The 15,869-nt window shown below is 33.5% G+C and overlaps 2 protein-coding genes across 2 annotated transcripts; both read left to right on the forward strand.

The window, feature by feature from the left end:
- The first annotated feature begins 51 nt into the window (after positions 1–51).
- On the forward strand, positions 52–4,027 carry LOC18593115 (Exostosin family protein). The gene is made up of 3 exons (XM_007020173.3): positions 52–973; positions 2,872–3,125; positions 3,357–4,027. Exons 1-3 carry the CDS (start codon positions 349–351, stop codon positions 3,906–3,908), a joined length of 1,431 nt encoding a protein of 476 aa, XP_007020235.3. The 5' UTR covers positions 52–348; the 3' UTR covers positions 3,909–4,027.
- A 7,903-nt stretch (positions 4,028–11,930) lies between these two features.
- On the forward strand, positions 11,931–14,810 carry LOC18593117 (GDSL esterase/lipase At1g29670-like). The gene is made up of 4 exons (XM_018125369.2): positions 11,931–12,466; positions 12,984–13,217; positions 14,097–14,343; positions 14,482–14,810. Exons 1-4 carry the CDS (start codon positions 12,071–12,073, stop codon positions 14,715–14,717), a joined length of 1,113 nt encoding a protein of 370 aa, XP_017980858.2. The 5' UTR covers positions 11,931–12,070; the 3' UTR covers positions 14,718–14,810.
- The last annotated feature ends 1,059 nt before the right edge of the window (positions 14,811–15,869 follow it).

The raw sequence follows: 15,869 nt of genomic DNA on the forward strand, positions 1-15,869 counted from the left end.
TACAATTTTGGGTTAGACAGGGTGGAACAGAGCAAGCCAGGATACAGCACAGAGGCTCTTTTATGTCCCTTGTGCCAGCTGGGGCAGTCATCATTTCCCCCTCGTGGGAAACATCTGCCTCCATTTTACTAAAAAATAATAACCTGACTTGAGTTGAGACCACTCAAAACAACCTTCCTCCAAAACAACCTCTTATTGTAAGCTGACTGAAATACCCAAATCTAAAAGCATCCTTTTCAAATTCAATACAACCCCTCACGGTCACAGCCGAAGCTCCCTAGCCAAAATGAATGAGTGAAGCGCACAAGTTAGAAGGAAACTAAGGAGCAAAGCAAAGGAGGAGAAACAATGGCGATGAAAAGCAGCTCTACAGCAAAATCTCTGTTTCTAACTTTCACTCTCCTCTCCCTTCTCTCCCTTTCTCTCTTCATCTTCTTGTTCTTCACTTCCCCTACTACTCAACCTACAACTCCCCTTTCCCAAACTACCCTCCCTTCCTTCCAGAACTCCATCAAAGTGTACGTAGCCAACCTTCCCAGATCCCTCAACTATGGCTTACTCGAACAATACTGGGCTTCTAATCACCCCGATTCTCGAATCCCCGCCGACCCGGACCATCAGATCCCAGGTACCCATTTCTCCAAATCCACCAAATACCCTCCTTATCCTGAGAATCCATTGATCAAGCAATACAGTGCGGAGTACTGGATCCTTAGTGACCTGGAAACCCCTGGAGAGCTGAGAACTGGATCTTTTGCTAAAAGGGTTTTTGATGTTAGCGAGGCTGATGTTGTTTTTGTTCCTTTTTTTGCTACCCTGAGTGCCGAGATGGAGTTGGGATCGGGAAGCGGTGCGTTTAAGAAGAAAGCTGGAAATGGAGATTACTCGAGGCAAAAGGAAGTGGTGGATTTTGTGAGGAAAACTGATGCTTGGAAACGGTCTGGAGGACGGGATCATGTTTTCGTTCTCACTGGTAATGTGCTTAATTTTGAGTATATTTTGTATTCTTTTAAATCCATATGTTTATTGCTTAATTTCTTATTCTGAGTTTTTCTTTTTGTTGAATGTATTGGGATTTAGTTATTTAGGCTGTTTAGTTGTTACCTTTTCTATTTGTTTTTCCTTCCCGAGAGTCATTCAAGAAGCTTAATTGTTGTCTTAATTGATTCAAAATGAATATTGTGACTAAATTTCAGTACTGATTTCAACCTGATTATGTTATAAAAAGCAAAATACTGAATTTTGGTCTCCCAAAAATATTGCATTTTTTTTTAATTTTCTAAAACTAGTACTACTTGCTTTGAAGGACGATTTGTGCTATAGACTTGTTGCTTTCTGTGTTTCTAATCGCAAAAAGAAAGTGGCAATATAGCAATCATACAGCACCTTAGTCAGTAGTGTTTTGATTGGTTAGTCTTACCGGCAACTTTTTCCTGTCATTGTGGACTTGGCTGTAGACTTGAGGATGGATTCTTTGAGTTTCCTTGATATTTGTTCTTGGATGGATAGGTTTTATTGGGCGATGGAAAGTGGAGTAACTTGTGTTTTTATTTTTTATTTTTTTTGAAAAGCAACTTGTGTTTTTATTTAGTCCTAAGATTTATATTTTTCTACCATTTGATAGCTAGTTTGTTAGTCATTAGCAGCTAGAAGAATATGATTATAAGTAGTGATCTTGGAGGGGTGGTTGGTCTGCTTGGATTAGGAAAATATGTGGGATTTGTAAACATGTTAAAGGAACAAACACTCATTGCCTAAAGAAATAGTAAAATGATTTTAAGAAGAAAGTACTTGGAACTGCTTCCACAGTTTCTTTTCAGGGTACCAACATGTTCTTTGTTGGTGCAAGGCTCACAACATTAGCTCTTAAGCTTTAGAAGACAACATCTTTTTATTTATGCATTGTATGGATGCATCATCCTAGTTGCTATTCTTGTGTTAGGGAGTCCTCTACTGATATGCTGATCATTTTGTGCACGATAGTAATTTTTTTAGTTCAATGCAAATTAAGCTTGTAGCCTGTATTGAAGATGGTTGCACAGCTGCTGTGCAATTTTCATAGAAAATCATTGACAATGATATCTGACACCAAATTGCTGTGTTTGATAGAAGACTGCTACTATTGTATGAAAGTGCCTTTGATGAAGGTCAGATTTTAAGGCAGAGGATAGCATGGTTGTCAATTTTGTGTAATTAGTCTTGTGATGACATAGAAGGTAGTTTAGGACAAAGTGAGGTGTAGACAGTTAAGCCGAGCCCAAATTGGTCACAAAAGAGAGATAGAGGTTTCAGACAGCCAAAAAGGGGAAGAATCGTGTGTCATTCAGCTTGTTTAGAAAGGGGTGGCCTATTGCCCAAGGTCTAGCATTTTCAAATTTATTTAGCTAGCTTTTTAAGTTTTCAAAAATTAGTGTTAGGTATATATTGGTTGAAATCTGTGCCCCTCAGTAACAATCTTAGAAGGAATAAGAGAAACTGATTCAGGTGGGCTGTTTTGTTAGCTTTGATGTCTAACAGCTTCTGTAAACTGTTTATTGTCTTGTAGCTTGTAGGTTATACACTGTTCCTACTCCTCTTAACTTTTATGGTTTAATTGTGTAATCCACTTTCCCTTTTTTTTTTCTTTTTCTTTCTATATCATTGTTGACTACTTACTTTGAAAATACTGTGCCATGTAGGGTCAATTATACTAAAATATGCCATGCCTTTGAAATTGGCTCTTCATATAAGAATATAGTGATTTGTTGATAATTTACCATCAGTGCCTAAAAAAGAAGGAAAAAAGTGGGAAATTATTATGCATGCTTTACAGCTTATGATTTAGTCTCTGGATTGTCAGGTTATGTTAAACCTTGAGGCATTCTTTGGCAGACCCAGTTGCAATGTGGCATTTCAGAGTAGAGACAGCCCCAGCTATTTTACTGGTTGTGGATTTTGGTGGGTGGTTTAGGCTTGATACTAAATCATTCAATGGTAACTCATCAGACATGATACATCACACCCAAGTTTCATTGCTTAAAGACGTGATTGTTCCATATACCCATCTGCTTCCTAGGTTGCAGTTGTCAGAAAACAAGAAACGACAAACCCTCCTTTATTTTAAGGGAGCTAAACACAGGCACCGGGTTAGTATCTAACAACCTAACATTGGAGCTAGCTGCATATCATCATATAAATTAAAATTGTTTTACTTGATTGTTGTTTACCTTTAACTGTATGCTGAGGGTTAAGACATTTCAGCTTTGAGCTTCCTTTATTATGTTGTTAATTTCAGGCTGGCTTTATCACAATTCTTGCTGAAATATTTATGTCTTTCCTCTGCTTGACTGTGTTGTCAATGTTATTAAAATTTTCAGGGAGGCCTAGTTCGAGAAAAATTATGGGACTTGTTGGTTAACGAACCAGGAGTTATTATGGAAGAAGGGTTCCCTAATGCTACTGGAAGAGAGCAGTCAATTGAGGGGATGAGATCATCAGAGTTCTGCTTGCACCCGGCTGGTGATACTCCCACTTCATGCCGACTTTTTGATGCCATCCAAAGTCTTTGTATTCCTGTGATTGTCAGCGACAATATTGAGCTCCCCTTTGAAGGGATGGTGGATTACTCAACATTTTCACTTTTTGTGGCAGTCAGTGATGCTTTGAGACCAAATTGGCTTGTTGCTCATCTTAGAAGTTTTGCTGAAAAACGTAGGGATGAATTCCGTCAGAATATGGGCAAGGTGCAGCCTATTTTTGTGTATGATAATGGCCATCCGGGTGGCATTGGGCCAATTCCTTCTGATGGTGCTGTAAATCACATTTGGAAAAAGGTTCATCAAAAATTGCCAGCGATTAAGGAAGCCATTGTTCGAGAGAAAAGAAAACCAGCGGGTATATCTATTCCACTTCGATGCCATTGTACCTGAATGCATGATTCTTTTCTTCTTTTTTGGCACTTGATTCTGTTTCAACTTGCATAATGCTATGGTTGTTTGACACAATGAAAAGTTCAAATCTATAAATTATAATGAAATTGTTATAGCAAGCCATTTTATTTACTGGTTGCTTGTCTCAGGGCATTGCATTTTTTGTCCTTATATATCCCTAAAGCCCTTCTTTGTTTGTCCTTCATTGTTTCTAAATCTCAATTACATACGGTTTAAGAGTTTGATCTCTATTTGTTTAGGTCAAATTTGGGATTGCCTTGAATAGTGTTGTTTGAAAATTTTGAGTGTTTGATATTAATGTGAAAAAGGGTTGTGGAGAGTAAAAATATATGAAAAGAACATTGATGTTAAAAAACATGAGTATTTTCTTTTATTTTTAAATAATTACTGTTACTATGTACCAAAAAATAATTTTTTTGAAACTAAAATTTAAAAATGCTCACTGAAACAACATTTAAATTTTTTTTAAAAAATAAAATTACTTTAAACTAAAAATTTTAATAGTTATATTTTCATTATATATTTTTATTTTTTTGCAATGTGTTAAAATTTAATTTAAATTCAAATATTCGAATAATTAAAAGGATAATTTTATAATTTTAAAATAAATATAAATGAGTATTTTGATAATTTAATAGTTAAAAATGCTCTTAACAATTGCAAAAGTATTACTTTTGCAAGTTTCTCAAAAAATGCGATTAAAAACTTTCTGAGCCAAATCAAGATGTGTACGTCATTTAGAAATTGCTAACATTGTCGTAAAATTTACACACACGCAAGCGTATGTGGCGCATAAGTAACATAGTTGTAAGCACGTAGTCTCTACAGGAAATTGTATCTAAATTCTCGTTAATAACTAAAATTGGGCATCTTAATCTTATCAAAGTAATTCTAATTTGACAATTAATTAAAAATGAAATTAAAAGAAACAAGCTAAATTAGAGAATTAATGTTAAAAAGTGCTAGAGAGTTAGTGAATTAAGGTCTAAGATTGGGGAATTACTGTACCTTTCATTTGAATTTAATCTCCTTCTTTATACTTATATCAATAGGTTGGTTTCTAGCCTAGAATTTAAATTTATCTACAAGTATCTATCGAGATGTTGTAAACATACCTATCATAATTAATTCTTCATATATATATATATATGTAAATTAATTAAAATAGGTTCACTAAGCTTATGCTATAAATTTGGTTGCACATGATATTTAGGTATATTTCTATCTTAAAGACTAATCAAATCACCTAAACTCTAAGTGAAGTGAACACATACTATTTAAACACTTGATCTATTTTAAACTCCTTTTGTCAAATTGCATTTAGGAACCCAAATCAATCAATTGTTGATAAAATAATTAAAAGTAATAAGCATAGATTTAAAATAAACAACATAATACCCATTAATAATAAATAAATAAAATTAAAATATTCAAACTACATGAAGAGGTCAACCACAATCTTAAAAAAAAAAAAATATATATATATATAACTCATCATACTTTTAGTAAAATTCAATATTCTCATAAAATAAATCATTTCTAAAATAAAAGATAGAGAGAAAAAGAGTAAACTAGTGACAGAAATGAGCTGTTGCAGCTGATGAAACCCAATCTTTCTTGATTTCTCCCCCTTTCCTCTTTTGTAGAAAGCTGTTCTTCTTTTTCCTGAAGGTTGCTTTGACTTCTGGTCTTTCAGCCACAAAAGACCCCTTTTTAAACCCCTCTACATAGGTCTCCAATTTAAAAGATCAGAGGGTGCAGGATTTCTAAGTTACGTGTCGGCGCCACAGCGCTGGGAGCATGGCACCGTGACGCTAAGGCTGCAGCCTTGCGGTAATTTGGTTGACTGGGGTGGCGTCGCAGCGCTAGGAGCATGGCGCCATGCTTGCTGTCCCATGGCCTAGCTTGGCTGAACAGAGGTGGTGCCGCGGTGCTGAAGCTACTGTGTTGTTGCTCTGTGCTTTCCAGCCTCAAAGCTGTCCCTACTGCAGTTCAGTCATTTCCCATGTGATTTTTGGATATGATCTGATTGGAATTAGGCAATGTGATAAACACAAAAGTTGTAGAATTTTCATTTAGCTTTCTAGTGGTTTAAAAATCATGGCAATCGGATATTTGTAGCTCAAGTTGCACTCAAAACACCGCAGCATGTTCAGTACAAATCTGCACCTAGCCATCAAATCATTGCCGCTTAAGCCCTTTTCATTTGTGGACCTTCAAAACAAGGGACTAAATCAATAGAAGCTAAAATTAAACATTTCAACCTACAAATGAGCTAAAATAACTGAAATTAAGTTGACTTAACATGCTTTCATTAACTTAAAGAAAAACAATTAAAACAATTAAAAGAACTTAAACTACATCTAGAACTCGAGAACCTAGCTATTTTAGCGTCCAAAATATGACAAGATAACTCTATGTAATAGAGTTATCAATCATTTAATTTGATTCTCGAAATTATGGCTCTTTATTTTGATCCCAACAATTGATGTTAATACTGATAGTAAAGTACTATCATCGATAAAAAGGTGAAAGAAGTAAAAATACTTGCAAAAGGAAAGCTTTTAGTTAGGTTTATTTAGGAAATTGATATAAATGTAAGTGCTAAATCTGAAAAGAGACTTTGAGTCTTTATACATGCAAAAGGATGCACCAATTGCTAAGTTCTCTAACAGGATTACATTAATTATTAATAAAATCAGGGTACTTGGTGAAGATTTTCCTGATAGCAGAATTGTTGGAAAAGTAATTGTGAAACTTCCTTAGAGGTTTGAGTCTAAAATCTCCTCTCTTGAAGAGTCCAAGGATTTCTTTATTATTTCTCTTGCAGAACTAATGAGTGCTCTTTAAGCACAAGAGTAAAATAAGGCTCTCAAACAAGACAAGGTCACTAAAAGTGCTTTTCAAATGCAAAGCCAATAATCTGACAAAGGAAAAAAAATTAGTTTAGTAAGAAGAACAAAGGGTAGAATGGAGAGAAAAACAATAAGGTATGGTCCAAACAGAAGAAATATCCAAGTTGCACACATTGCCAGAAGACAACACATCTGGAAAAGTATTGCTGGTGGAGGCCTGATGCAAAGTGTGGCAACTGCAAGCAACCTAGGCACATCACCAAAGTATACAACTCCTCAGTCAAGATTGGAAATGGTGATCTCGTGCAAGTAAAAAGAAAAGGCTCTATTGCAATAACAACATGAAAGGGTATCAAATTGATCTCTAATGTGTTATATGTGCCTAATCTCAGTCAAAATTTACTGAGATTGGACAAATGCTTGAAAGAATCTATTTAGAATTCAAAAACAATGCTTGCACTATTTTTGATCCTAATGGAACTGAATTGCTATGTGTTAATATGAAAAGCAAGAGTTTTGCAGTTTATTAGAATAGCAGTCTTCTCAATGTAACTCATGAATGCCATAAGAAGCAAGAACCCTAACCAATCAAGCTCTTGGCTCTAACGGTAGTATACATGTTTTCACTTGAACCTTTTTGCAAATGAGAGAGATTTTAACTATACTTCTGTGCTAACAAAAGGAGACAATGTTTGTCATTTTCCATTTTTCATAAGGATAGTTGAATCACACATTTGAAAAATTGTTTCAAAAACAATTTTTTTTTCTTCACAAAGTAGGTGACGGCACACAAAGAGAAAACCCTTTTTTTTTTACAACTCCTTCTCTTCATATGTGGAAAAATAGTTAAAAAAGATTTATATAGTTAGGTTAAAATTAACTTTAATTTTGCAATAAGGCCCATCAAATTATAACATATTACAATATAGGCTCATAACTTAATTAAACTATTTTAATTAAGCCTAATAGAAATTAAATTGAAATAATTTCCTTTATATTATTGCAATTTTGGCATTATAATTATATATATTATGCTCAAAGCTTAATTAAATTCTTTTTAATTAAGTTTATAGAAATTAATTACCTAGCGTATGATTTAAGTTTAACTTAAATCATCACTTTCCCAATTTTATTCAAATGCAATCATTGTGTGTGACTTATTAGGTTCTTAACATATTAGCAATGGAATTGATTTATGACTTAATTGATTAATATAAATTTAATCAATTAATTTATAATCAATTCCATAAACCAAGATTAACATCTAGTAATGCATCATGGCCACCTAATTGTTAGGAGAGTCAAAAGGTTCTTTGACAACCTTTCAGTGTATAGTCTATTAGTGTAATTCATTCTCTTATCATATATTTTAAAGATGATAAGAGCTTGGTATAGTATCTACTCTTATTGACTTCCATATTCGTTCCTGTAGTCACATCATTAGTTTTATAGAGACTTATGAAACCTTTTCATAATCTCCAAGTCATCTTGGCCAAGGACTTCAATAAGCTAATGTTAACCAAGAGTTGATAGGATATGTCCTCTAAAACACTTAAGGTGATGATTTCTATCTTGACTATTCATTTGCCTTCACATGCTTCATACTATACCTATAAGCATCTTGTTTAACCATATTCGGTTAGGCACCCATAGGGATGAATTTAAAGCATAACGCTCTACATATAAGAGAACTTGGTGTCTCAAGTTTAGAGAATATTTATACGACTAATACATGAGAAGTGTTGTATAAACAATAGAGTGTATTAACAAATGCACTCTTCATGACAGGTCATGTTCAGTGACCTTACTCTCCTAGGCAAGTACCAACATTCTAGTTTCAAGTATCTCTATACTTCAATATATGTGATCGATTGCTTACTTTCAAAATAATGAATATAGAATGTATCAATTTTTAAGCGTCATTGATGTCCAGTCTCAATGGTACATTGATCAAGAATATTTTGAGATTATGCTTTGATGCATAGAGATCTCATTACTGCAACCCATTATGATTCACTTGCAAGGCATATTAATCTCTTGTACTTCATCTAATTAGACTTATAACTTATTATAATTAGTGTCTTATTGATGAAGAAAAATATTTAATCATTTAATATGAATGATATTGTTGCATGATTGGAACTAAGCCTTGACCAATCTCAACTGGTTGCAGGGCTCATCGCCACACTTTCAAACTATGTTAAGTATTTAGACATTTCAAAAGCAAATGCATGGGAGTTTTTAACATGAATAATTTAAGGAAAAAACTCATTCAAGCAATTTTGATCATTTTTATCGTTTCAAAACTATAATTAATTTAAAGCTTATAAAGCTAACACGCATGTAATCAAAAATTCCTTAAACCGACGAATTGGAGTAAATAACTCTCACATGTTGCACATTGTTTGGCTAGCACACCTACCTCTTCATTAGCCTCCATAAGTGTATGTGTGACCATCGAATTGGAAATTGAGCTTTGCAAACAACCAATCTATACCATTTGCTGTTTGAAACGCAAAGGAACTTTCAAAGGATTATTTATCTAGTTGACCACATTATAAGAGTCGTTTTCAATCCATAATTTCATTTGTGAATTTTTTATATGTCTGCTAAACAATAAGAAGGCTTCTATTGTAATTAGAATTTCTACCTGATTAGTATCACAAAAAGCGATGGACTTAGCAAATCTCATATCTACTTCCCCTTTATAATCTCGAAGAATTCCACCAATACCTACCTCTCCTAGATTAGAGTGTTATTCCAACTTAACATTCATTTATATTTATGGTTACAACTTACAATTTGAAATATAAAATAGTAAGTAATATCATTTGAATAAAAAAAATTAAATGATACAATTATAAAATAATGATGTAATTTTCAATATCTTTTTATAGATAAATTTAAAACTATTTATCAAAAGTTATCACAATCCATAAAAGTTTATCACCTTTGAGTTTTGATATACTTGACACCTTTTTTAATTAGTCTCCTTTCTAGTAGTTTCTAAAAAAAATTTGTTTTATACTACCTAAAGAAATATGGTCTCACCTTGTAACTTACAATTTAATAGACCAGTTTTTCCCACAATCTCTACTCAACCAAATATGTTTGATCTGTTTATCCAAATGGTCAGAAGTAGGACTCTAGGTGTACAATTAATTTTCAACATTTTGGTAAGAAAGTTAATGTGTTCTTCTCCAAGCAATAGACCATTCAGAAAGAGGATAAGGGACAGGACTGACATGGGGAAAGAAAACCCATGAAAAACTTCCCAACTGGATGGCTATCTCTTCAGTGTAATAACAAGCCGTGGGGCATGAATTCTGACATTATTAATTGAAAATTTAATTTCTGATTGTTGCAGTAATTGAGAAAAAAAATTATTTGATACATTTAAGAGAAGGAATTGGTTTGCTTAAATGTGATGGTATTGATGTCTAATGAAACATAAATAATTCTATTGAATATTGGTATATATGACTAAAAGGTTGAATGTAGATAAGATAATATAGGGCAATAAGAGCTTTGACATAGAGAAGTTGCTAAGCACCTAGTGTCTCTTAGATGTCACAGTGGTGTTAAGTCTAAGAGCTTCAACGCATTAACCCAAATGAAAGGAGAGTAGATGCTGTGGTCATGCGAGAAGGGAACAGTGTCACATAATCATAGATTTAGTATATAAATTTTGTAAATGTCTTTGCTTGAAGGAACAGGACACTTTAAATACCCTAATCAATGAGCATAGCTACTCGTTGTCCTCAAAACTCACCGACCACATTTATTACCCGTGAGACAACAGTTCCAGGAAAATGAAGTGTTCTCTGGCCAAACTTATTGGAATTGACAACTTCATTCATGCTTTGTCATTATTTTTTTCAAACAAACCTTTTCTTTTTTCGGTTGCTTTTTCTAAGATGATATTTGAGAAAAAAAATGTAATTAACGCAATAACCTTATTGAAATTAATGAGAATAATACATTAAATAAAAAATATTTTCAAGAACAATAATTTAATTAACCTTAACTGATATGTATAGACTAGACATATCTAGGAGCTGAGTTCTAAGCTTGCGTTAGAGCCAACCAAGCTTGACACTTGTTGAATTTTGGGTTGAAGCAAAAAACGCTATACCTTTAATTTAACTTTTTTCTTTATTTGAAAAAAGCTAATCCAATCAACATAATTCTTTGAAGAAGAATACATTGAATCGAATATTTGAATTTTATTTTAAAAATTGTTTTATTTTAATATTCCGATTATTTTCTTCAATTCAGATTTGAGCAAAGAGATATTATAAGTCCAATTTAATGTTTGTTTTTAATTCCTGCCTTAATATGGTTGAGCATTTAAGAGAGAGGAAGATGGGCAGTTAGGCCACGGAAGGAGATGCTAAAGGTAGAAGTTTAAAATGAATAAAATAAATGTAAAAATTTATATATGCCCATATCTCAGCCTGGACTTGACTCTTGTAGCTTTGTTCAAGGTGCTGCTGAGTGCTGACCCTGACGCCATAGTGCACTAGACTTATTAATTAAGATCAATAGTAGTAATAGATTATGTCCTTCAATTTTTATCAGTTCTTTTATTTATTTATTTATTTCTTTTGGGCAACATCTATTGCCCTTACCCCATTCTTAACATTATGATTTATGACGTTGGGTTTTGTTCTTTATTATGTCATTTGCAAAATAATAGAGGAAAAGTAAAACATATTTTACATATATAATATTTGAAAAAATTTATCAATTATTAAAGAAATTTTAAATAAATCATTATTGTTCTATTTTATTTAATTAAATTTATATATTTTTATTTTTTAGATCAAATAGATTATTATAATTAATGGTTGATTAATTGTCACTAGTTAAAATGTCATTTATCATGTTCTATTCATGTGGTGTTGATATTAAAAATAAAAAATATCACATATTATATTATCATGTCGCATCAATATATTAAACAATCATTTATTATTACATACTAACATGTTACGTTAGCATTACGTAAAATATAATAACAGATGATATTTTAATTAATAATAAAGAATTTTAATTATAGGTAGGTTATAAATTAGATAGAAGCAGTTTAGTTAGTATGATATTAATAGGGAATACAAGGAAGTTGATACTGGCAATTATGACCAAACATCTGAATGAATGGTAAGACCTTCGTTCTCCGTCTCCATAAATAAACCTCTTGCCCCTTCCGCACAAAAAACAAAATTAATAAGCTGATTGTTCAAACCCCAGACCAGGGTAGAAAGCTTTACCCCCTTTCTCAAAATGATGACTAAAAATACAGCAACCTTGCTTATCCTTTTCTGCCTCCAACTCTTAGCCTGTTTCTTTCCATGCAATGGTGGGCAGGATGGAAGTGATCATCAGATCAAAGGGATGTTTGTTTTCGGAAGCTCTTTGGTTGACAATGGCAACAACAACTACCTTCAATACTCGACGGCTAAGGCTGATTTCTTACCATATGGGATAGACTTCCCCAATGGACCTTCTGGCAGGTTCACAAATGGGAAAAACGTCATTGACCTTCTCGGTGAGAAGCTTAGGCTTCCTTCTCTTATCCCTACCTTTTCTGACCCTTCAACCAAGGGAAGAAAAGTTGTCGATGGTGTCAACTTTGCCTCTGGTGCCTCCGGTATATTAGATGACACTGGTTTTCTTGCGGTAAGACCAAAATTCTATTTACTATCAACATCATTTACACCAAAATCTCCGGTCACAATCACTATCATCATCACATTATTGCCATAATAAGCTTTTGCTTTTTAGCTATCCCAAACTTGGTATCATCTTAGTATTGCTAAATTTTTGGAGGGGTTTGGTTAGAACATAAATAAATTAGTTAAGTCATTTTCTATGAAATTCTTAAACATTTATGAAAGGAGGTTTCACCGAACTATTAGAGCATCTTTGATATGCATTTTGGGGGTATTAGGAAAACCTTTTGCTTGTGTGACAGAATAAACATGTAGGATCATTCATCATAATAGTGATATATGCTGGAATTTTAGGTGTGAGAACAGGCCAAGTTGTAGCAGATAACCATCAATTTTTGCTCATCATCTTTACATCAAATAAATGACATGCAAAAGCTTTCCCTTAAAACTTATTTCGCACACTCTTTAAGGATAGCAGAATTGGGCTGATTAAACTCTCTATGTCATGGATTTGCATTAAACAGCGCCAAGTAATCACTCTGAACCAACAAATCAGGAACTTTGAGGAGGTCACATTGCCAGAACTGGAAAAACAGGTGTGCTGCGGAAGCAGGGAATTGCTTCCCAACTACCTGTTTGTTGTGGGAGCTGGGGGGAACGACTATTCATTCAACTACTTCGTTAGGAAATCCCACAACATTGTCAGCCTTGAAGCCTTTACTGCCAATCTCACCGACTCACTTTCCCAGCAACTCAAGGTGCGTTCACTTCTCTTCTTTTCATTTATGGTACAACCATTCATTACTAAAAGCTTACCTAAGGCTAAGAGTTAGCATGTTTTGTGTGTCTAGTGATAGGTAGGGAACATGCAAATCAATGTATTTAACATGGAATTAACTTGTATGACATCATACATATGCCATATATATTTAAGTAGGCAAGTTTTTTTTATTAAACGTCACTTGTTAAAACTCTTTCGTCTTCTTCATATCTAGTGCAATAACTATTAGTTTCAACCTATGACATCCTCCAGTTGACCATAATAATCTTTCCAAATAAATAGAGTAAAGAAAACAAACTAGAAAAATTAACGGGTATTGAGTGGGGAGAGGTGAAATGACATTGATTTTATCTAGATCTTTTATCAAGCAATTGTGAGGATAAGATGTAATGAGGAGTCTAGCAGCTAAATGAACTTTGAGCTTCAACAGCTCGATGCAAAGATTGCACTGTTTATCGCAAGACAGACTTGAAGTGAATGGGACCTAGTCTCCTTCCACTAGTATTTGGATTGTAGAGTACAGGTCTTGATATTTTCTTCGGTGAGTGGCCCATATGGTGTCACGTCATCCATCCAAGTAGTCAAAGTACCTTAATTTCGAAAGTGTTTGTTTCTGGTCTTACCCATGACCAACAAAAAAAAAAAAAAAGATTTCGAGAAAAATGAACATTGAAGTGCTGCAAGGAGAAAGCGATTCTGGTGAACAACAAACAATGATTCTTGGGATACTTCAATTACATAAATCATCATATGATATTTCTTTGTGTCATAAACTTGATTGAGGTGTTTAACTTGTTCAATTTGGACCCATAGAGATGGAGGAAAAAAATAAAGTAAGTTGCCTTGGATTTTGCAGAAATTGTACAATTTAGGAGCAAGGAAATTTGTATTGATGTCAGTAAATCCACTGGGCTGTACTCCTATGGTTACAGCAGTGCTTAAGGGCAGGTGCATTACAGCTCTTAACCATGCAGCTACTCTCTTCAATGATGGCTTGAAGTCACTGGTTGATGTCGCCAAAGCCGAAATGCCATCTGCTAATATTGTTTTTGTCAACTCATACAAGATTATAAGGGATATCATCAATAACCCTGCCTCTAAAGGTGAGATTCATGGCATCGTAGAAAAACATATAATTATCTACAAAGGATTTGAATAACAAAGTCAAATAATCAAATGAAAAGTATTAATTCATATATATATATATATATATATAGTTCACTTTCCTCTTCTTTTTCCAGGTTTCAGCAATGCTGACAATGCTTGTTGTGAAGTGGTGCCATCGAGCCTATTAGGAGGCAGTGGAGTTTTGTGCAAGAAAGGTGGGAAGGTATGTGATGACAGGAGTGCTCATGTGTTCTTTGATGGGCTGCATCCAACAGAAGCAGTAAATATTGAAATAGCAACCAAGGCATTTACTTCTTATCTTCACACTGAAGTTTATCCCATGAATGTCCACCAACTTGCCAAACTATAGATTTTTAAGCTCTATTACGATGACATTCTAGATGTAATGGATCATTTTCTCAACGCTTTAGCCTCAAATAAAGTTGCGGTTAAGTTTATGTAAGTTAATTTTGTCAAACCTTATTCTATAAAATAATTACGACGTCATTTACATGCTCAATAAAATGGTTGCATATTTTAGAAGTTTGAAAAATCGTTAAAAGACGATATTGCCCATAATGGGATCATTAAGTCGATTAAGCCTCAAATTAGTTCAAATAGGAATTTTAAGGTGAAATTAAGAGTTTCACAGTCCAGGGATGACTCAAAATGGTAATTCGGAGTTCGAGGATCAATTTGGAGTCAAATCAAAATTTTTACTATTTAAGGGTAAAAGGGTCATTTGCCACTTGGGGACAAAATGAGAATTTTAGAGAAGATTTTTTTAGCCCCATTTGACTTATTGGAGTATGATTTGAGGTTTAGAAGTGAAAAATTTTAATTTTCGGTATAATTTGGAGCATAGGGGCGAAATGGTAATTTTACCACCCCGAGGGTAAATCGGTAAATTTTCATCCCTACACTTGTCAAGACCAAGGAATTTTATTCATCATGGAAATGGATAAACATGAGAAATATATGGTAGAGAATTTAAGAATTAAAAGTCAAATATTTAAAATTTGGACCAATGGAAACATGCCATGTGTCAAGCTTAAGATATTTTATTATTTAATTTAAAAATCAGCATAAATCAGCCCATTATCTCTCCAAATATTCGGCCAAGCAAGGAAGAGAGGGAAAGAAAGGAAGAACAAACCTTAGGTGGAGAATTTCAAGAGAAAAAGTGTGAAAAATCAAGGAAAACAAGTGAAAAAGGTAGGATTTTTCAATTTAAACTGGAAATCTATTTTCCTTAAGCATTTTTCCTTATTTTTCATGGTTAAATTACATGTTTTCATGATGAATTCATGGCTGGTCAAAATGGGTATGGAGAGAGAAAGATGTTGGATTGATTTGATTTTAAGTTATGTAAGTATTTTTAGTTAGTTTAACATATTTAGAAGTAAAACAACAAGAAAGAATCCATTTTCCCCATGAATCTTCATTGGCCGAATCTTCCTTGATATGTGTGGGAGATAGATTATTATTATTTCAAGAGAAATAGCTTAGAAAATGATGAATA

The sequence above is a fragment of the Theobroma cacao genome, chromosome 8, assembly GCF_053813885.1.
Source record: "Theobroma cacao isolate CCN51 chromosome 8, ASM5381388v1, whole genome shotgun sequence".
NCBI classification, from domain to species: Eukaryota; Viridiplantae; Streptophyta; class Magnoliopsida; order Malvales; family Malvaceae; genus Theobroma; species Theobroma cacao.